Source organism: Parambassis ranga, chromosome 1, assembly GCF_900634625.1.
Source record: "Parambassis ranga chromosome 1, fParRan2.1, whole genome shotgun sequence".
In the NCBI taxonomy this organism is placed as follows: domain Eukaryota; kingdom Metazoa; phylum Chordata; class Actinopteri; family Ambassidae; genus Parambassis; species Parambassis ranga.
This window is the reverse complement of record NC_041022.1, coordinates 17,734,654-17,758,695: the sequence shown is the minus strand read 5'-3', so window position 1 is coordinate 17,758,695 and position 24,042 is coordinate 17,734,654. Positions and strand designations below refer to the sequence as shown.

Here is a 24,042-nt window from a genome sequence, read left to right as displayed (position 1 = left end):
TGAAACCAAACCTGCAATAAACTCTTATCACAGTATTTCTAATGCACTTTTGAAGACTAATGCCAACCACCTCTTAGACAATATTTACTGAAAGGTCTGAGATTTCTTCACTTTTGTAAACCAAGCAAAACAAACATTTAATCAAATGTCCCCTTGTGTACATTTGTTGTTTATATAACATATGTTGTGTGTGTGTGCTTTCTCACCAGAGCTGCACTCTTTATAGCATGACTGATGACCACAATGACACGTCCTCTGTAGTTCTGGAGGACTCCTGTTGCGGGACACTGCAGCAGCTCGCCGTCAGGGCTGAACACGGTGTTGAAGGGAATGTTGATACTGCCAGAAATATGTCCTCTGCTGTAGCTGGAGGCAGTGGGGTTAAGGCTTTGAACAGGTATGCTAATGGCCTGGAAGGAAGGCTAAACACAGTCTGGATTTTCTTTATATTGTTACACCTTAAATTTCATGTAAAGCCAATATCCCTAAAAGACAACGGAGAAAACAGACAGCATATACCGGCGTACAATGATGTCATTAGTTATGACTGAGTTTCCGTTAATAAATTTGTAAGATCAATTCAGCAGAAAAGGGCAAAAAAAGAGTGTGACATCGGGTTATGTCCTAGTTCTGAGAGTGTAGCTGTTGACATTATGCCTACAAATGACTATGTTCACAAACCCATACAAGAGCACAGAGAATCAGTCTGTTACATAATGCAGTGTATAATCCACCGACTGACAAATCCTATTGTGGTATGTTTAGCTGTGGAATTGCACGAGGCACATGCCGACTGTTTTCCAAAGTGAACAACAACAAAGTAAGTAGAAAGCTGAATCTAGATTGCCCTGATTTACTCCACAGAGGTCTTAATTTAATCCACTTTTTGTGACCGCAGACACCCACAACAGAGCTTTGCTTAAGATCACAATGAAGGTGAACAAGGGTTGCCAAATCCTGTGAAAGTGGTCAAATCCCTTTTGTCGGTGTGAGTTAGCCCGAGGAGCTGCCATTTAAAAATTCTTACTCTACCCACTAATCCCTATTGATTAATGGCTCTTTAACCCCTTAAACAATCATCGTTACAATAATGAGTTGACGGTTTGAGGCTCATTCCCTCTGGTGGGTTAAATGTGTAATAAATTCAAGGTTTTCTAGGACATTGTGAAGCAATGAGTAGAGGCAACATGGATGTCTTTATGTAACGCTGTAATTTTATGCAGAGCTATGAAAAGATGGATAAAGAGACTATTGATTTTGACAAGCAGGAGAAATTTTTGTATTTAATCTGAAGGACTTTTTGTGTATGGGAGACATCACTGTGTGTGCATGCAAATAAAGGCAATGATTATTTGTTATTAATATTAATGTCACACAAAAATCCATTTCTAAAGCATGAATTTTAAACTTTTTTTTTTAAAAACTACAGGACAATTTTTTTCCTAAGGTTAGTACAGACTACTCTGTAGACACTTTCCTCTCTCTGACCGTCTGCACAGAAAGAATGTCTGGTACATTCCACATTTAAATAGGCTGGCCAGACAAGAAGAAATTTGTCATGACTATTACAGACATAAAAAAAATATGTATAAAGAGAAAATTGTTATATTGGCTCCCCGGCTAATCTGCACCACTTTATTCTCTCATCTCTCAGACTGCAGAATGTGGTAGGGCTGCCTGTGTAGAAGGAACTAACTCAGTGTTGCAGAATCTGGCAGCAGCATTATATATAGTGCATTTAAATTCTGGTGTTGAGTATTAGATGTGTGGTTATATTCATGTGTGGCTGTGCTGTAATTTTAAATGTAATAAATAAATAAATAAATAAGCAGCAGCTCCATAAAATAGTCAGTAATGGGTTTGGAAGATGATTATACTGGATATGATTTGGGATTTATGCAGTACTATTCTGGCTATATGTGAACAGTTTTCCTGATTTCTTAAAAACCTGGATATGCTGCCAGAATACTCAGATGGAAAGCAGGATGTAAACACCTCGATTCCCTGCAGGAAATGATAACTAACTATAAGTTTCAGCTATTATTCCTGCTGCATCTTATTATGACAGCTAATATTTGACTAATAGAAGTCACTAGTTGAAAGAGGTTTGATGGTGTAAATACTGCTGAAAGCAGCCTTATCTGGATGCTACTCAGGTGCTGAAGGCAAATGTTTGCCTTCCATGGGAGTGGTAAGGATACTCTTCCACACTGCGAATATCCACAGCAACGATTTTGGGCTTGCCGGCTCTGCTTCTCTTGGTGGGCCCGGCCAAAGACAGTTCGCAGAGGTCGATTAAGTCCTCAGCCGAGATCCTGGGAGATACTTCTGCTTTCAGGTCACACAGCGCCAGAGGCTCCCGAGACTACAAGAGAGGAATTCACAGGCGATCAGATAAAAATGGGAGAAAATAGGAAAACATGCGCTCAGAGAATTTCCGATATAATTTGAATAATACAGTTCGATAATCATTGTAATATGACAAAAGAAAGATAGTAAACCAGGAAACCAGCGATTACACTTGAATGCCTTCCATGTTAAATAACCCCTCTCTGCATTTTACACCATGCTTTATTCTACAATCCTACAACTAATCCAAGCACAGAATTGGATTATACAGTACTATAAAACAGCTCAGAGGACCACAGACACAGAGCAGCAGCGGCCAGAACATGATCCTGTCCAGTTTCCACCTGAACTGCCAAACAGGTTCATTAAAGCAGCCAGCCAGAGGCATGGCTGCAGGGGACTGAACTCTGAGCTCTGCAGCAGGGACTAGTGCTATCCACCATGATTCCCATATGCAATGGAAGCATTTTACATGACACTGAGGGATGCCACACAGTTCCTCTACGTTTCTCCACAGAGAAGACAGCTGCTGCTTGTCAGGGAGTTAAAATATTATAGTGAGAATCACAGTTGTTTATCAGTCTGGTACAGGCTGCTCTGAGATCTGACACATCATATGATGGACATTAAACAGAGAAGGATTAGAAGGGCCAACTGACCGACCAGTAGGTTAAATGCCAAAGTTTTTCCATCCATGAAATAAAATGTTAGAAGGCAGTTAACTCCATTGGTCAGCTGGATAATCTCCAGCCCACCCAACAGTGAAGGAGACATCTGTAGCCCAGAAAAAAAATCATTCTCATATAACTATTTTTGAAGTTGATCCTCACACATTAGTACAACCAACAGCACACGTTCCAATTCCTTACACAGAATATTTGACTATTTGAAGTAAAGATCTTACAATTCTCAGTTACACATGCTACTGTGAGAAGCACTGCCCTCAGAATTAGACTCCATCGCTCTTCATTAGCTGCAGCCGTTTCCTCCTGACCCCCCGCCTGCTTCTGCTGCAGTCTTTGGAAATATTTTCCAATATTTATCCAGATTGATGTAGCAACATTCAGCACCAGTTACAGAATACATACACTAATACTATCCCCAATCAATTTTGACTAACATGTGGGTAAAAACAGCTGTGTTCCAACATTAACCTCAAGCTATCCCTGCTAGTTAAGATCCATTCATTTGCTAATAACTCTGGATTGATCCGATTAAAAAAAAAAAATCAGGCAGCTGTCTTCACTATGGAGAAACACTGATTAAAATCTTTCCTCCTGTGCATCATCATGTGTTAAGTTTGTTATCAGCTTCTGAGAGCTGGTGAGAGTGGGACAAAGAGTGACTGAGTATATGGAATATTCCATAACATTCTGGATGAATGGACTCTGTTGTACTTTAACTTTTTAAAAGCTTTTTCTTTTTGTGTCTAATAAATATTCATCAGTCTGATTATAAATGTGATTACAGCAATATCTGCTGCCATCTGCTATAGTAATAATTTGCATGGATATTTCACTGAGCTACATGAACACTGCTGGAAAAGCAAAAGGAAGGAGACTAGAGAAGTTGTGTTTTGTTTTCTTCTGCTTTTTAAAATTACCCACACAGAGCTTAAAACAACACAAGAGCACCAGCAAAATTTCAATCTTTAAGTCTCACTGCCATTGTTATTACTATTTGGTTTGTTAGAGAAAAAAACTCATGTCTAGCTGACAAGTAATTATATACTATGTGAAGTAAGGCAGCCTATTTAATACAAAGCAGTGGGTGCACACTGTTGACACTGACACTCACCATCATGCAAATAATGTTGAATAATGGAATGTTGAACTGAATTTTAATAAAGACATTTTGAATATTTTGTCTTTCCAATGAGATGAAAACAAACAACACAATATCAAGTTTTTCACCAGGAAATTGCTGACCTGGAATGACGAGCCAACAAGATGCTGTTGTTTGTAGCCAACATCCTAAAATGTATATAATCTGCTGATGGCAATGTCCACATTTTTCTTTTAAATGTTTGCACAAGTGCCTTCTTATGTTGGGGCAATCACAGCCGCCTTCAAGTTGATGGAAGCAGCAACATCCTGGGCTGAGAAATGAGCCAAATATGTATGATTTAACAACAACCATTCACACTTTAGAAAGTACACAAACACACTATTTAAACCTTAATAACTCCATCTGAATCTGCTATTAGCAAGATGAATAAAGGCAAACAGGGGGCATACAATAGTCATCTCTAAGAGGTTTGCTATTCACCAGTCAGCTGTTTGACAAGTTATCCATAAATAGGGATGATTTAATATTGCAGCTTATCTCCTTGGAGGTGTGTGTCCAGCTAAGGTGATTCCAAAGACACAATAAAGAATGAGGTAAAAAAAAAAGAAGAAAAGAAGGACCACAGTCTACATCAGGCATGGTGTGCACCCTGAAGTTTGTCCAAACACATCACTGCCTGCATAAGGTGGCCCTGTCAGAGCACAAACCACAACCCTGAAGAACTGATGCTTCAACTTAGTGTAATAGATGTAAACATGTTCGTCAGTGGAAGAAAAGGGAAAATAGGGGAAGGAGAAAATGATTGTTTCTTTTTAAACTGACCTTTAGATCTGTGTACTTTTATAAATGATCGACTACATAAACATAAAAAGTGTTGAAAATGTTGGAGAGGGTCAAAGAGTCTGGACATAAGGAATGCTTTTAAAAGATTACTCACAACAACAACAAAAACACCTTTTAGACACGCACTCTTTGCCAAAGGACACTACATACCAGCTGTAGCTATGTCAACCAACCAATGTTAATCTTTTCTGTACACATCATTTAAGAGTAACTGACAAATGGGCGTTAATGGTGCAGCAACAAGACATTTTTACATCAGCTATGAGTGGATCTTGACTGATGCTGAAAAGTGGATAGAGACAATGGACCCGAAGTGCGTTCGTGTACATTATACTGAAAGAAATAGGCTTAATATTTCGAAGGATGGAGCATCGCATAGAAACTTAAATGTCACGGTGAGAACGGCGTACCAGCCAAGAGTGGCTTAATGACACTTTGGCATTTTACTGGCCTGACAGTGATGAGACAGAAAACCAGAGCTGTGGAAAAGCAGACGTGAATCTTCTGCAGTGGTTTGTGCCTGTGTGTGCGTCTGCACAGTAGTGCTCACGGTACACGTACATGCAGAACAGTTAGAACTCATCACTTAACATATTGAACCAGGAATAATAATGTTACACATCTTGGATAAAGCTTGATGACAAGGTCAATGACTCATCTGAAGAGCCTTCACACCGCATGATTACAACCGTGCTGAGATGTTCACAGATCAAACAATACAGGCGCACAGTTTGAGCATCATCTCTAAAATAGAACCACACTATCTGCCAAGTCTGCAGTCAGACAAAGAGAAGACGAGCATAATTGAGGTCATGATCTGAGAAAAATGCTGACAACAAATACCCCTCACAGCAGCTACACACACACACACAGATACACAAACACAGATGAATTTTAAAGCTAAGAATCTTCTTCTCATAAACATCTTGTTCTAAATCTGTCCACACAGCAGTTACCAGACCTGATTTTTGGAAGGGCAGAAGCAGCAACTTTTTAAAATAAAAATTCAGCTCAATTTTTGCTGACCAGACATGCACTTTAACAGCTAAGTTAACGTGGCTGAAATGAATGTTTTGTTGTTGCATTAGCACATGTGATGTCTCAGCTGTGCATAAACCCCCCCCCCCCCAAAAAAAAACAAACAAAAAAAACAACAATATTGCAGTTTGTAAATATACATGCAGCATTTGTTCTGACACACAGAAACAGCACATCTAGGATCAACACCTACTTTGTAAAACACAAGTTATTCAGTCATTCATTGTTCCTATTGTAATTGGTCATATTTCATGCCCTAGCTTTATTTCTATTTTTTCATATCACTTTAGTTGCAGGAGATTGTTTTTTTACCTGCAGCCCTTTTTAATTGGAATAAAAAATAAATTGGACAAACAAAAAAAAACGACTTCCACTAGGCTGGTGAGCTAGATGTTTGTGTAAATACGGAGGCTACAAAGCATAAAAACTCAAATCAAATCAGGAAATAATAAGAAAAAAAGCATGCACTGAACGACCAAGAGTGAAACCTGGATGGATGAATGCACTGTTCACAGTTTTATGGGACTATTTCATGCATAAAAGTAAAAGAGTGGAACTACAGAGCATTCCCGTTTATTCATGGACATCACTGTAATATAATCCCTGCCACCTGTTACAAGAAGTACAGTGAAACATCTGTTCATCCAGACACTTCCACTCACTCACCATTTTGCAATGTTCACAATTACTTGGTGGCCCAAAGTCACACTGGAACATTACACAAAATTATCTTAAATGGACCAATTAAAAATGTTCATATGAGAATTCAATTACCTGCATAGAGGGATTATTACTCGAGACCAGCCAATTATTATGGCAGTCAGTCAAGACTGAATTCAATAAAGATCACCTTACTGAATAAAGATTGTGTTATATTACAGTACAGCCCGTTGTATATATTTTTGTACTTGTTTTGGTATGTTTGCGTCTTGTTAGTGACAGAGAAAAAGGAGAGCCTGTTCTCTCCTCTTCAGTCCTTCAGGCCAAGCTGAGTGGACAGCAGCTGTCCAGTGAGATGGATGTCTACTAGCGCCGAGAATCTGCTGACACGGCCGCCTGCTCTGTTACCAGAGAGACGAGCCATAGGATGCATGTAACACAAACATACTGCATACGCATCAGTGCAGCTTCAGCTAAGCCACCTGTTAGAATATTTCTGGCAGTGTGAACAACAGCCACAGTACTGTTTACAGGTATACAGGGTCAGTCTGACCAGTTTAGAACACACGAGATGTGAAGTTTATTTTCCTGTTGGAAATGTTTCATGGGAGAAATGTTCTTTCTTTAAAATTCAATTTTACTTACAAGGATGGTTTCAAGTTCTTTCTGTCTGTGATGCACACAGCATTTTATTTGTTTATTGGTAATGTGGTCACTCCAGTTATGAGAGTGACATTTGAACACAGTGCACTCCTGCCAGAATGGTTTCAGAGGAAGAGGTGGGTTGCACGTAGATGCGACCACGGATCAATGCCACCACCCATACAAATGAGCTTCGGCTGAATGAGAAAGATTACAGCAATCACTTGGGCACATAGCAGATAGGGCTGACAAGGGTGATTGTGAGCTTTCTGGACATGATGCATTCAAGCGTGAAGGGCAGACAGGGCTACAGCACCAAAATAAACAAAGACAAAAGCCTGTGTAAAAGACATAATCTCATCAATATCCTTCATAAAATTAAGAATTAACTATTTTTACCGCTACTCTTTTAAAATGAAATTCATGAGACGTCTTTGGCAGACTGGATGTGAGCAGAACAGTATTCATAGCAATGGACTGTTACATAAACCCACATTCAGAAAAGCCAGAATGTCATGACTGATTTATCAGAACAGTCATGCAATCAAAATGTGATGAATTAATGATGGGAAAAAGTCTATACTCTGCTTCTAACCCACCACCATATTACCACTTTGTGTTAAGGCTTTAAATTACCCCCATGTCAGACGGGTGAGTCATCATCACGTTAAACCAGAACAAAATAAAAAGAATTTAGTAAAGCAAAGGTGAACATACAGTATATTAAATACACATTCACTTCATATTAGCTGCATTGTATGAGTATGACATTAGTAAAACTCACTAGGTCCGTCTTGGGCATGTCCTGGTAGTCAGATGAGAAGTATGTTGCAGTTTTCCCAAAGCCATTGTCACCTGTGGCTTTTGGTGGCTGAGCGTGTTGCCGGTATGTAGCGCTCTTTGGAGTCCAGCAGAACAGGTTGATGGATTCACGGACACAGCGCTCAATGTCAATTTCTGTGCAACAAAAACAACACAAAATGTTGAGTCGTTCTCAATTTAAACTGAACGTGATGTTTTGTTGCCCAACAACCAATGACTTCTGGTTTCAAATAGAACAGAAACGAACATGTTGTCTGATCATAAAGTCCTGTTTAAGGTTTGGCCCACTTCACACTCCCACACCTGACATCCTTTCAAGATTGTATTCAGTATCACTAAACTAAACACAAGTGCTGCTACAAATGCAGCTGATCTCATTCTCACTATTTAAATTTAAAGCACTAAACAAATACACATTTTAAACAATGCTGCTCAATGAAAGTAAGAATTGAGGACATCTATGTTCCTAATTCAGTGACAATTCATTCAGTTGTTGTTTTAATTTTGAAGGCATGAAAAAAAATGAATCATTTCTTCCCCTGACAAATATAAAGCACAGCAGATTATGTAAATGTGGGGAGTTTAGTTGCAGTGCAGCTTGACCTTGGTATTTCACTGCCGCTAATAGTCTTAAGGAGTCATTCAACAGTCTCTCTAGGATAATAACTACCCATCTTTTAGCTGCTGTCCATCTTCTGAGCTGTTGCCCTAAAATAAGTTTTTTCAGTGCAAAGCAAAAATGTTCCCTCTTTCCCAGAATGCCTCTGCAGCGGTATCCATGCTTCTCCCGCATCTTGCTTTGAGAATAAAGAGGATTAGGGAACAGGGACTCGCTGGATTAGCCAAGGATTTGGGTAAATTAGGAATTCTTTCCTTCACAATCTTTTACACTGACGGGGCCCTCTCTTTCAACTCCTTTTTTTTATGGCTAATAAGCAGCCCTGTCTAATGAGTGCTCCTTGGTCTGACCTGCACCTGGATTTGGCTCAAGTGAATTTGTAAAAAATGCATCTTTTCCTTCCTCTCAATCCCACAGCAGCGAGAAAGTTATAGGGGCTGTCAGGCCTCGTGGGCTAGGACCTCACAAACTCAGTTACAAGGTCCGTTGTAGTGAAAAACACACTGGTGGGCTGAGATTCCTCAACAACAGGCTCGGAGGCAGTTCAGGGAAACACATTTTCCCTCCCTGGGGCCATGAATGCTGCATGCAATCACTCCTGCTGCTAAAAGAGGCAGAAATGAGGAAGAGGAGATTGATAGCAGCTTTAACAAGCCCTGGGCTCAGCTGGGCATTCCAAGACAGCCAATTTTTTATAAGGAGCAATTTTTCTTTTTGTCAGACAAAATCACATTTTAGTAATTATGTAGAGGCGCTGATTGTAGGCTCTGACTTGTTACCACACATAGCAGAACTCGGGAGCTTTAGGGAATTGAAAGACAGAAATAACAATAATGAAGGTGAGAACCTTTAGTTAACTGAATTAATAACATAAAATTGATTTTAGTATGAGGTGCAAAACTCTTAATGCTGTATAAAACACACCATGAAAGAGGATTAGCCCTGATCAGTCCATATTATCAGACACTTCAAATACCTATGTAGGCACAAGTTCATCTAATTCTACAATATATTAATCTATTTGAGGAATTTGGGGTTTTCACTCATATCTGATGTGCAGATCACTCAGGTTTATTGCTGATTCAACAAATTTTTGGTGGATTCACTAACTCTACCCAACACACTTGTCCACATACTAACAGAGGAGATGATGTAATTATTGATGCATGCTAAGAGCATTATTTTGACCAATTCTGATAACCCTATAATCAGCTGGCATTGACAAAATGCCAATGTTATTATGCATTCCTATTTCTTTACTCAGTCTTTCAAACACTGAAACTTCTCCACCAGTTCATACCGAAAAAAATCCATCCCAGAGAGCTGTGAAAAGAATCACAAAAAAGTTTCTTCAAACACATTGATATTGTGGCTCAGTTGTCTGGGGCATTCAGCTCATCTACAACAGCGTGCCCAATCTGCAGGATAAAAGTGTAACCTTAACTGAAACAGAAGACTTATTCTGAAGAAGCACAGCTGTGACTGACTGCTTTTTTGGACTTGCATAAAAATCAAAAAAAGACTCAATAGTTCCCTGCAGGTGTGGCCAAATGTTGGTGCTGCGCAGATGCACCAGGGAAAACAAAGCATCAGCACTGAAACGTGTGAGTGCTTAAAATACAAATGAGGCCAAGCCATGTTTGCAATAATGCAGATGTTGTGTGTGTGTGTGTATATATATATACACTACTAATTATAAACACAAGTTGTGCAGTGTGTTACTGAAGCTTTTTTTTGTGTCACTGCGTGAAACCGCACATGAAGGAGCCTGTCAGACATCAGTGGCTGCTGATTACAGCTCAATCAGAAACACTATAAAATGACATTATTCATTTAATGAATGTAACTAAAACACAGGCACCCGGCATTAGTTATTCGCATATGTGCACTTAGTCCCAAGTGTAGCAATACAACTCACACTAAAACCTACCACACGGTACTTAACCTGATTTTAAACTTTCCACACCTAATCTTTCATGGAAGATGGAAATATGGAGTTTTTAAGATGTCTGTGTGTGTAGTGTTGCCTTGTGGCTGTTTTTCACAAAACTAAACATCTATAACAAGAGCTCATCACTTCTGTGCCCATCTCAGCTCATTGAGGCAGATGCTAATGTCCCGTGAAGGCAAATGCCGCTGCATCATCAGTAAACACATGGCTCCTGTCAGCCGGAGAGCCTCTCTGGTCCATTGTGAATCAATGAAGTCTCCAAACAGGAGAGAGTTGTATAGATTACCCAAGGCTACAAGACTAAGCAAATGGGAATCACAAAATGAGATTAATTACCAACAAACAGCGAGCAGAGATATATTACTAGCTCCAAGGCAAAATGTTGCAGCAGAGGTGACCTGTTTCACATTTTCTTTTATGCACTGTTGTATTAGCTGTCATATCATTCACAAAACTCAACAGAAAGGAATTCAGCAGATCTTCTTGAATAGTCTGAAGGTTCGTTTTTGTTAAGATAAATCTGTATTTGAGTGTACAATAATGACGTGTGAATATACTGACATAATGATGATTTGGGAACCTATACATGACTATCAGTGTCTTTGAAACCTCTCCTGGTCAGAGGAGAGGTGTTATATGTAATAGGCTTGTCACTGAGAATTATTGTTAGCAGCCCCATTTACGGCCTAGAAGCAGGGAAAGAGAGGAGTGTGTCTGAATCATTTAAGAGTCACTGTCCTGCGATGTCATCTTGACCGTTAACTTTTATTCTGACACTTGCAGACAGGAAGAAAAGGAAAAGGGCTTTCCTCTTATTTCATAACTAAATGTCAAGTCTACTTGTGATTCATTCCAAAGTTCATCCATCTGTCTAAAGCTTTTATTATGTCAAATGCTTTACTGAGTAACCACGGACACAGTCATTGGCACTAAATATCGGCTTCCATCCCACACAGGAGGGAATTTATAAAAATCTTAATAATGTACGTGACATGAATTGTGAGCGATGATGAGCTCCTCCACAAGCAGGTATACTTAATCACTAAACTGCATGATGGCTCAGTTTGAAATTGGAACTGCTAGTTTGCAACATGTCTGCTGAATAAATCTTTAATCACACATATTCAATTCAGATATATTCTGTATTTTTTCACATGTTTATAAAAATATTCCAAACATTCTCTGTGTCTCCTCCTTCCTGTGTGCTGCATAAACTAGACTGAGTCCATTTTTCCTCTTTTATAATGTGCAGCCGGCAGCAGGGCATATTTTTGTCTCCACACATGCAGGACCTGTAGTTACTAACATATGACACATGTGGAGTCTGCTCAGAAACAAATGAATGCGAGCTTCAGTTGTGTGAGAACATCAATTCTGCACGCCTGATGGCAAAAAGGAGCAGGTGCGGGCCACAAATCACAGGATATCCACCATAACTCACAATGAGTGTGTGTGTGTGTGTGTTCATAAACATGAATGTGGTGAGGAAGAGGACACACTGACCTTCAGAACCTTCCCCTAACAAAGGCTGCCAACATAATTTACTCACAACAACAACAAACCTGTTTCCTTTGAAATTCTATGCATTGCATCACACGCACTATAGGTCGATAAACGAAATCACATTTTACCAATGTGCGATCAGTTGGTGCATATAATACAAAAAGATCAATAATTTCAAGTTTTTTTTTCACAAGAAATAAAATACTAGAGATCTGACCTGTAACCTTATGTTAAAACATGACATTATTGACTGGATAACAGCTTGACAGATACCTTGTGAAGCAGCCATTGTTACTTCTTGGTCTTTTGTACATTTTGACATCAGAACCACAGCTTGCTGTAGCGATGACGATTTCTAATACATGACTAAAAAGTGTATCAGAATTTGGAGGAAGCTGCTGCTCCCTGGATTTAATGCTAATTTAATGCACATCAAATAGAACCCAAATGTAAACTAAGACGTCTAGAAGACGAATGAAAAACTTAGGACAAATGTCAAGCAAGACCAATCTGGTTCTTCAGGGTTGAGGAGACACATGCACTCTGTTCCCCCTGTTTAAATCTTTGTCCACGCGCACATTAAACAAGATACTATAAGGGAAAATGTGTCACTCTTGGTGGAATGAATAAAATAGATAAGTTCCTTCAATGTAATTACGGTAGCTCTATTTACTCACAGGTACACGTTTTGAACTTAAAGATAATGCAGGACAATAGAAAACAAATAAAGTTTTTAGGTGTGCATACAACAGACGCACTGCAGGAGCTGGCAGTAATGGCCAGATATCCAGCAGGAGCACAGCAGCAGGACTAATAAAACAGCCCAATGCAGGATTCTGCACAGTGTGTCTGCATTTTCAATGCTGTCCTGTACTTTAGCTTTAGTTTAGCTTAGTTTTTCCCTCCCTGATCACCTGTTATGGTTTAGAAACATTAAAAAACTCTGCAGTCTGAATTTTGAATATAAACATATACAATAATTTTCCTCCTTTCCCCAAATGGTGCTGTGTAACAAAGCATCTGGTGCATCAGGTTACTATAATCCTGTAGTTTTTGTACCATTTTCTGCAATTTGCAGCAGCTGGTAAGGCAGAGCTCTCCAGAGACAATGCTCTGCTTCGACCCAAATGCTAACATCAGCATGTTAAGATGCTGAGGCATTAGTATTTACCAAGGTCACGTCTTAGTTTGGCAGGCCAACATCTGATAATTAGCCCTAAAGACCAAGTACAGCTAAGGTTGATGTGGTCATAAAGTAAAGCACCGATAAGTGCAAGGTGGTGTTAGCAGAAACAACACAAGACCAAAGAGTCTTAAATATGTGTGTTGGATTCCGTCTAAGAGCTACACACTGTTACTGTAGCCAAACGAGCCAACAGTAGTAAGACCGTTCGTGTCTTATGGGTGATAAATATTGTGCTGGACTGGCTGGTATTGGATTTAGCAGTCTGTATGTTTGCAAAAACTAAGTGTGGAGCAGAACATGGCTGGGAGCTTAAGTAAACAAGTCCTGTTTGAGGTCATTCTACAGCCCGGAATTCATTCCTAATATAGGTTAGACAGGGTGCCAGATATTACACTGTAACTACCCAGGTATACACAAGCAGTGAAAATGAGGCTGGCAGTGATATACAGAAACAAGCTGGCAGAAGCAGCCCCTCCAAGGAAATGTTGCCAAAGGAGCTGACTGTAGCTCCAGGCCAACATATTTTACCTTTATAAGGAGAACTGGATCTCCTTTTGCCTTCTGCCTCAATCACATTAATCTGTTGGACTTGGGCAGTAAAACACAGTGAAAAATGGTAACACTAAAGTTAGACGAAAAGAGAGGACTTAGTTTACAGAGAGCTCCAGCATCCCTTTTGGACAAATCACCCCGTCTCCATTGGTTTTAAAATTCCAATGACATTCTGCTTTTCAGCAAGAAAAAAAGAGCTTTAGCAGCATTTGGAAATAGAGTTTTAAAGCTGGAGCTATACCCCAGGTAAAAGGGTACGTTGTGAAGACAAGGATTATGAATGCCACTCTCAGCCTTTATGTCACCGATACTTTATGAAGTAATCACTTTGTAAAAGTGAAAAGGAGCAGAGTGAATACATGTACAGCTCTGAGTCCTCTCTGAAACAGAGGAATCCAACATGCACGGAGTAAGTCCCAGCCTGTACAACATTTAAAACCCGTGGAGCAGATTTGTTTTAAAATAAACTTGATGAATTCATGCAAACAAAAGTTAATCCGCACGTACTTCCATTAGGCTTGTATGAACAAAATCACCCCGCTGAATTCCTGCTTGTCTCATTGACCCTCCTCATGAGTCATATTTAACAGCGACAGAATTGTTCCTCTTGTCTACAATGCAGTGAAATCTGCAGGGATTAACAATCATATTGCTCCAGTTAAAAGCCTATGTTTCAGTATTCTCACCTCCCCTTCTCCCACATCTCATTTTTACACTGCATGAGACATTGGCATAATGATACACTAAAGAACTGTAACTCACAATGTCTGCAAATCTTTATAATTAATGAAGGGGGAAAAAAACCTACCATTACTTCATTATCTATCACTGCAACAGTAACGCCACAAAAGTTACTGGTGATATTTGCTCATCCACCTAACAGGACAGCGTGCACACAAACTACATTACACTGCACATTTCCAAAGAGCAAACCCTTCATCAACCACCTGACGTCCAGCAATCTATACATACAGCTTCTAATACAGAGAGGGCCCATTAAAAATACCACTTCAGCCCCCCTACCATCATTACTGTGGTAGCGCCAGCGCTGCTAGGGTTATTTCCGTGGGAAGAAAATCATGGCAAACAGAATGCATCTGCTTGCCTCTTTTTAATGGATTCACTTTTAAAGTCATAACATCCATGGACTACTGCTGGTTCAACTTTTCACCCAGAAGCCTCTCTCTGCTGCTGCTGCTTTCACTCTTTTTATTTTCAAATGTCCACAAAACCTGCAGTATCCTGATGTCAGTGGTTCCAACATGTTAGCCAAGTATTTTTGGGAAGCTGTGCTGTTGGCAGATTTTTGGCTCTACTTCCAGCATTTTGTTTCGGTAGAAAAGTATGACCTGGTGTTCCGTAAGTGGAAAATGGCCATGAATACTATTTATTACAAAGGTGTGGTGACACTTTACAAAACACTATGAAAATGAGGTACAGTGAGATAAACATGCCTGTGAAAACCATGTTTGGTTTTGATGCAATCACAGCTAACTGTCTGGTTGGCTCAAATATAAATACATTTATAAAACTAACTTCTGGTATATTAACTTGTGTTGCTTGCCAAATTTCTCTGAGGATATCTTCAATATAATAAAGCTTAAAGTACTGGGTTGCATTGCTCAGCTTTCCTATCACTATATAGACATCTGTATCTTACAGGTCGTTGCCTCAGGCAGCCTGCTGCCCTCGTATGCCTATACAATTTCTTGCTCACATTTATTTGTGTCTATCTCAATTTCTTGAATGAGTTATCTTATCTGCCACTTACTCGCCTGATCCTAACGAAAGCTAAACAGCCCGCAAGACAAAAGATGCAGTTGGAGCTGTGAATGAAGATGATGCAAATGCAGAGGAACCACAGGGGTTGTGAGCAGCCTATTCCCTGGGCGCAGCCATTGACTGCTCAACAGATGCAGAGCAGAGCTCGGCATGCCTGGAGCACATCAAGTGGGGAGGAGAGCAGAGCTGCGTGCTTTCAGGATTTCATTAACTCAGACACATCAGCACACATTAGCACTGTGAGGAAGGAGACAACACCTTCTAGAAATGCCAGCTGTTGATGTCGATGGACAACCTTTGAAACAGTTTAGAAAAGTGTGTTTTTCACTTGCTTAGAACCAACAGTGGAACAACATAATATTAAGGTGCTGTATATTTTGGACTAGTCTGAGTATGGGATGGAGTTGAAGAGAGAGGTAAAGAATATACACAGGCAGGAATAATATCTGAAGTTCTCACCTGGCAGATCAGAGAAGAGCAGGATGCATTCATTAAAGCCATTAGCCAAGAGACGGTCCCTGAGTTGCTGCAATATGGCTACGCCAATACAGAAGGGGAATGACGAGTTACCGAGCAGCAGTGTGTCCCACAGATGGAAGATTTTGTGCAGAGGAAAAACGTCTGTATGGGCAAAGAAATAAACACAACAAAGGGACATTTTTACAAAATTAGTGAATACAAGAGTGCCTGAAAAGACAAATCCATCCAGAGCTGCACAATGGGATCCTGCACAAGGGACAATAGCCTGCAACATGCACTCACTGAGAAACGGGTAACCAGTTTGTATATAATAAGTCTGATTTGCATGTCCAAAGCGTTACTGAACGTGGCTCTATGGCTTTAAAATAGGATGCTCACTAGGCAGAATTGAGCAGTGGCAGGGTTGCCTGCAGGGATATTTGATGTGGGGGAGGCAGCTGGGAAAATGTTTTTGAGGTGGGTGTTGTTGTAGAAAAATGACAGGAAGAACATCAGGGGGCTGAGGAGCCTTTAGAGAAAGAAACCTCCACAGGTTATTTCAAGCCAAATAAAACCACGTTCTCATATGTCCCAGTGCACTCACTCATTGTTTTTTAGTATTCTAAATGTTCAGGTTTGCCTTCTGTTGAGATTTATGCACGAGAACCAGTAAAGTCCACCTGTTTATATCATCCTGGGGTTTGTTAACATGGATATTAGGCAGCGGATGTGTGTGGGCTGAGTGCAACTCCGATAAGGCAGGCAAGAAAGAGCAAGCATGAGAATTGAGAAAATGCCTCCGATGGTGTGTACCACATTAGCAGTCAACTGAGTACACTGGTGCATGTGAGTGGCAGGCAGTGCATGTGTGTGTGTGTGTGTGTGTGTGTGTGCGTGTGTGAGAATGGAAGATGACCCTCCAACCTTGTCTCGTATTGGACTGGGGACATTAGCAGGCAGAAGGGCACACCTCCTGAATACTGGACTTACACAGTGCCTCTGAGGGAGAAAAAGGGCTAAAGGGGTCACAACGCACACTTCTCTACCCCAGAAGTGGTCTCTGTGCATGTGTGTGCATACACATGGGATGAATTATCCCAGAGCAAAGCACAGGTGTCAGACAGATCAATGGAAAAAGTATATCCAGACTATTCTGGCTACAATTAATGCAAATCACAGGCTGTGTTATGTCTCAGTGTGCAGGCTACCACATTTATACCACATTTATGTCAGAAAGTCAAAAATTATCCAAACAGTTGTTGTGTGAAAGATGCCTGCTGGATAAAGAGGCTAACTGCATATAATTTCAGATGAAACACATTTCTCTGGGCACTGCTTATATGCTCCCACTTCAGAGATCTACCTGCAATCAGTGGAAAGATAAAAGCGTAATGTTGAAAGCACACACACAGACACACACACAAAATCAATATGTGATGCAACACAGGCTGGGAAATCACAACTGATTTTGCATGTTTTTCTTTGTACACAACAAAATGCTGAAAAGCATTTTTTTATCTGAAGATTTTGTTTGAGGTGAAAGGTCTTGAGTTTAGCCAAATTAATTCGACAAAAACCAGCTAGATTCCTCCATTTTGATGTGTTTAATCTTAATCCACCTAATCCATCCAGATATAAATGTAATCATATCAACAGGTGGATTATCCACACGCTGTACTTTACTCTTGAAGAATGATGAAATATTAACACTCTATGTCTGCCTGAGTGTTTGTTCTTCACCTTCTTGACAACTGCCTGTTATATTTCACAAATGGCTTGTGCTTTGTTCTGGAATGAGTTTGAATTAATCTAAAAGCATTCTTGTATTTTGGCATAAAGTTTCATGTTACAGCAAATGGACAACTTGCATTGATATGTTAGAAAGCTCCCTACATGGCCTTCTACCATGTTTTCAGCAGCATTTTTTGGGGCAAATGATAAATGATTGGATTATTTAGCATCATTGAGAGTAGAGTGGTTGTACTATTCTCAAAACATTAACAATATCTGTGTGTGTGTGTGTGTGTGTGCGGTTGTTTTAGCTGCTCCTGCTGTGATGAATGCCTGCAAATACTCATTCGTACTGCAAGCCTTTGTCTGGAACTGAAACTGCACTCCAGTATTTCAAAAGTTAAATAAACACTTCTACAGTCCTGGCATTCATGCATGTAAATCTCTACAGTGTTTAAAGCTTGATTGAGATGCCCATTTATTATCGTCTCCCTCCCTGCTCTGTACCACAGCCAAAAAGACTTGTGACCCCTGCATCCATCAGTTTGACAGGTTCCATAATGTTTAACTGTTGTATACAAACACTGATTCAAGGCCCTCAATATAATAAAAACAATGAATTCTTCAATTAAGATGAGTTATAAATAGGCTATGAAAATACATCACACCCTGGGGGAGGCAGGACTGCCAACTGCTGAAGCCTTTTTATAATTTTTTTTAAGTTTGTTTGTTTTTTTTAACAATCTTGGAGTTCAGTGTTGATTTTGTTTTCTTCATCCTATCCATGAGTCCTATCCATGAGCCCCCCCCCCCCATTTCATTATAAACCTAAAAAACTTTCCCTGAGCTTTAATTTAGAAAGCATCTATTTTCAGACACTGTAAAATCATGCAGCGGTTTCATTATTTATTTCAGTTCTGTGTGCAGACAAACACTCTCTTACTCATTTCACAAACTACAGTGAGGGTACAGGGAGGATTATATTTCATATTTACTGATAATCATTATGCGAAATTGCAGCTGTCACTTCAGATCCTTATTATTGATGCAATAATGTGAAATGACATTTCATTTAGTTATTAAATCAGCTTCATTAATAAATTGCCCTCCTCCCAGTGAGCCCTGTCCTCAAATTCCCTCTGATCCTGGATATAGATCGCCTACTTTCATTTAAATCTCTGTCCATGTCAGCAAAAGCCTGCAAGAAGTCTGCAGATGGGATTCTTTCTTGGCTGTTTCTTGGTTCTAGTTGATGTCTGCACGCAGTTCAAATCTGTGCCGTGCTGGAAATGACACATAAATCTAACTAAGTCTGATAGCCTAAAGATTGCTGCCACAACTTTTAAAGAATAGTGACAAGCGTGCTCACTTGGAAATATTGTCAACATGTTCAAATGCCCTCAGACTGATGAAAAGGAGTGCAAGTCTGTGAGGGGCTTTGCTGTGAGCAGCTGTATATTAAGCTTCATGCTGGGTTTTTCAATTTTGTTTCTGATAGATAAAAAACTAGATAAACATGTACAAGTAAAAAATGCAGGAAGTCAGAACTGGAATTAATTAGCAGCTGTAATAAAGGTCACCACGAGACAAAAAAAAAAACCTACAGAACACGTTCATACGAGAGCCAGTGACCTTTTAGGCTCTTTTATTGATACTTTAATTGAAGCAGACTCAAAATACCCTCTAAAAGTTTCAGAGTATGCTCATCGTCACATCATGTCAACACTGAGTCCAAAAACTTAAAAAAAAAATACTTACGTGTAAACATGGTTAGGAACCAGGGAATAGCATACAGCTGGGAGGAAAGAAAAAGAAAAGGAAGAGGATGAGATAAACTGTAAGTACATTATCCTTCATATGAATCTAATAATTTAAAAAAGCCAAAAAAATAAATGAATTGCTTTTAATGTGAGATATTGCTGTTTTACAGTGAGGAAGAACAGACAGAGCCTCTGAGAAACAGAACAGTAATAATAAGTTAGCCAATGGGGAGACAGCTTACGATGATTTTCACTGTACCACTCTTATCATCCCTTCTTCTTTTCTTTACAAGTTTGCTCTCTCTGCTCTTTCCCAGGAGGAAAATGCATAAAAGTGATGTTATGCATTTTTCTCCACATACACAAATTTCCTCATTAACCAACTGCTCCAGCAGCTGTCAACTGGCCACATCACCAGGGCTCTGTAATATTCAGCAGCACAGGGTCTGGAGCAGAAATGCTGGAGCTTATCTCAGCCAGTTAATTGACAGCTAATTGTGGAGGAGCTGGTGACGATTTGTTGGACCTCTCGTGTGCCCCGGAGTGATGAGCAGGAGAAAGAGAAGTGCTGCACTCTGAGTTTCATCCACAAATCGCAGCAGCTCAGATGCAGACCTGCGAGTCCAGCCAGATTGGATTAGTGTAGGTGTAAATGGCAGACCCAGGAGAGGAGATGTGGCCAAATTGAAAGTGGTCTGAATTAAACTACTGGCTACATGCAATCTGACTCTCTGCCTATGGCATTACTGAAGCAGAGTCCATAGACAGCACAATGTTTCCTAAGGCTACTCGTGGTTTATACAAGATGTTCTGTGTTTTCTGAGAGATGAACTATAGTAAACTGGCTTTACTTTATATATGCTGCAGTGACATTTGGTCTTTTATTCAGACACATGGATTAATTGCCTGACTAAAACAGCAGTTCTGAGAGCTCTCTGGACTTCACAAAGGAAAAGGGGGATTTATGGTCTGTGAAGTCTAATTACTGGGATTGATATCAAGCATGAAAGCTGTATCAATAAAGACTGTTCCAGTATCATCCAGGCCTAACGACAAAAACAGGGATACAAAGTCTCCTTTGAAAGGCAAGTCACTGCTGGCAACACTGTACAGGCGCTAAGAGTCAACTCAGCACCCTAAGAGCATGCCTTTCTTTGATGAGCTGACTTGAGCTGACTGAACACACGAGCAGGAAAGAAAAAGAATAACTTGTTAAAGACGGGGGTTCAAATAGCAGCAACACCTACAGGCAACATTTTCTAACCCTACACAGACAATCAACAAGCACAGTCTGGTGCTTCATGTGCACCACTTTAGAGCTGTAGCATAAGAAACTAAGGAGGAGAAGGAGGCTGAAATCCCTGACTCCTCTGTGATAAAGACCTCCACTTTTCATCAGGCAATGTCTCAGAGGCTGGTCCACAGATGACACACATTCATCAGCACACCAATTGAGAAACCCTGGAGAGACAGCAGGGACTTTAACCTTGTCACTGTCTGAGCAGAGCTGTAAGAAGGAAAGCGAAGGGCAGGAAGAGGTGGCACAAAGTAAGAGAAATAAGGTAAGCCTGGCAGAGGACAATCATTAAGTGTGCCTGGCAGACATTAGTCGCTGTATAAATCATCACCAGTGGACTATGGGGAGAATTCGACCCTGGCCACAAATTCTGCAAAGGGAGGATGTGGAACAAAAAAATGTCATTGACAATGAAATAATATACATGCCAACCTCAAGCTGGTCGTTTCCTTTAACCCCGGCATGTTTCCAGAAATAAGAATAATTTCTTACTATCTGTGACATCCCATTAAGGATCAACTTGCAAACAGAGACAAATGTCGCTATCCCAGTATTTTCTGCACGGCTGCCTATTGTCATGAGTCTGTGAGGACACTTGGCACTCTAGTTAACTTACATCTGGAATGAAGCCAATCTCATTTAGATGGTTGCTTAGCTCAGGGTCATGGAAGGCAATCATTTGGGAGAAGACAGTCAAGTACTCTGAAACACAAGCAAAAAGTGGGTTTATACAAAATATGAAAGAAAGAATTCAGAATTTGGGCTTGGTCAAGTGACTGTACTTAAAGTATTTCAAATTTGCTGTGGAGAAAAGACTGTTAAAGACTAATCAAAGGTTTAAAAATGTGTGCTGCACAGAAAGCCAAAACACTGCAGGTGGACTGTTGGTTCCACAACCTTGAAAACTTCTGTGCTGAATGAGAACTCGTGCTGTGTAAAGCTGTTCTACAGCACCATTCTTCACACTGTAAGTCAACAAAGGGACTCTGACCAGACAGATAAACATTAGCTAGCTCTCCAGGGCATCTAGCAATGGAAAGAAATGATAATAGTCACAATTCCCACAGAGTTCAAGAGGTGTGTGGTGCAGCTGTTTATCAGTCACACAGGAATTGCTTGTGACATTTCTCCGCAGGCACTTGCAGTTTCATTTGTTTCCCTATCTCTAAATGATGTGGCTCAGCTGCAAACTCCATTAAGACAGACTGAAATTAGTTTTCACAGCTTAGGAGCAACATGGAGCCAAAATTTAATCAACATTGAGTTGACGGCCTGATGCTCTGTGCCAGCCAGTGAATTTGTTTTTTAACTTAACTGATTGCTCCAACCATGTTTAATGCTTATTACTTAACTTGCAAACGCAGTTGACGATATAAGCTCAACAACACAAGATAGCTCAAGTGGAAACAACTAATATTAAAAAGTGAGTAAAATCCTAAATAAAAAAATGTGGCTTTGAAATTACAGCACAGCCTAAGTATAATCTACAGCTGCACATGCTTTTCAGCTTTAGCTCACCTTGGATGACATGAGAGTTGTCCTTCAGGAAAAAGTTGTACAGGTACTTCGGGATAAAGGCAGACATGCAGGCATAAGCCAAGGCTGTAAGAGTTTATATAGAGTTAAATAGAAGCAGGACAAAAAGAAGATTAAAAAAAAACTTGTCTTAAAATTAATTATTACCTTCATTGTTGAAATTTAAATACAGAAATGGAGCACAAAGAGAATCCAAACCTAAAATAAAGAAAACTTACAGTTCATCATACAAATGTGTTGTGGGGTCACAAAACAGCTGTGACATGGGTGCCATCTAGTGTCCAGCTATGTATAATACAGAATTAAATAGAGGAGATTAAAAAAAAGAAGAATGATGTTGACAGAGGACGGCACTGACCCTGCCAGTAGACCAGGTCAGGGTGGGAGACCACCCAGGCTTTCAACACACGCCTGAATTTGATGTGGCCCTGAGGAGATGACAGCAGCTCATCATACTGATGGCATCGTGGGATGTCCACCTCTATCTGTAGATCATGCACAAAAACAATCGAATAAGGCACGCATTCTGTTAAAATGTGCACTATTCTACTCAAAGCAAACATTTTAAATACATATGTCTACCTGTCTGTCCGTGGGTATAGGAGTATCCTTATCAATGCTTTCATATTTAGCCTGAATGTCACCCTGTGCAAAAAAAAAATGACATAGCTCTCATAAGTAAAAACTAAACCTTGTCTCAAGACAGGAGGATTAAAGATTGTTTTGCACCTCGATGCCCAGCAGTGCAGCCCATGCTAGTCCTCGAATAAGAGGGGGGATATCCACTCTGGCCTCTTTCCACACCAGGTTCTTCTTGTAAGGATAAGCCTGAAGGAAAAAAAACATCAAATAGAGAATATGCCGACACTTTAAACTATAATTCCCACAAATACAGGAAAAGAAACTAAGCTCTCACACTTGTAGACAGTCTATCTAATTGGCAGATACATGCTTGTGTGAGTGCTTGCGTGCATGGATTGGTCCAGAGCCCAGACCTTGAGCAGCCTGTCAAAAAGAATGATGCGGATGAGCTGGTACTCAGTGTCTCTCTCGCGGATGATGAGTGGCAGCGTGACGGTGGCCGACAGCTCATTGCTGCTGTTGGACTGGGGCAAACTTGACTGTCTGGAGAAGGGAGAAGTAAAGGGGAATGTGACTTGCCAAAATAAATGATGGGGTGATGTGAAAAATAGTGACGGGGAGAGGAGACGATGACAGTGCGAAGAGTTACTCACTCGTCTTCCAGAAGAGGGTAATAGGCTTCTCCTGCAACATCCTTCAGTCTCTGAGAGAAGACACCACTTATTCTCAAAACACAGTCATTAACAGGTGGGTTCTATGCATATGTATTTTTACACCAGCTAAGTTGCATCACTATTAAAAAAGTAAAAAATAAATTTTTGTTCGGCTGTTTTTTCTTACATTCCTGAGCTGGCACAGAGACAGTGTGACTGTGGTGTCATCCAGCAAGAAGCTCCGATCCCTGCCCTGGCCAAATGACTCCCCATCCTCCAACATGAAACT

The 24,042-nt window shown here is 40.2% G+C and overlaps 1 protein-coding gene across 1 annotated transcript in view; it reads right to left on the bottom strand.

The window, feature by feature from the left end:
* tbck (TBC1 domain containing kinase) overlaps positions 1-24,042 on the bottom strand; it is a 32,276-nt gene that overhangs the window by 3,934 nt on the left and 4,300 nt on the right. Inside the window, exons 12-25 of the mRNA XM_028402303.1 lie at positions 23,941-24,040; positions 23,754-23,803; positions 23,514-23,643; positions 23,248-23,346; positions 23,101-23,163; positions 22,877-23,003; positions 22,666-22,716; positions 22,501-22,584; positions 21,599-21,684; positions 19,684-19,720; positions 16,195-16,356; positions 8,105-8,277; positions 2,202-2,365; positions 207-366 (exon numbers count right to left, since the gene is read on the bottom strand). Coding sequence (XP_028258104.1) covers positions 207-366; positions 2,202-2,365; positions 8,105-8,277; positions 16,195-16,356; positions 19,684-19,720; positions 21,599-21,684; positions 22,501-22,584; positions 22,666-22,716; positions 22,877-23,003; positions 23,101-23,163; positions 23,248-23,346; positions 23,514-23,643; positions 23,754-23,803; positions 23,941-24,040 — 1,486 coding nt within the window. The remainder of the gene's footprint in view (positions 1-206; positions 367-2,201; positions 2,366-8,104; positions 8,278-16,194; positions 16,357-19,683; positions 19,721-21,598; positions 21,685-22,500; positions 22,585-22,665; positions 22,717-22,876; positions 23,004-23,100; positions 23,164-23,247; positions 23,347-23,513; positions 23,644-23,753; positions 23,804-23,940; positions 24,041-24,042) is intronic.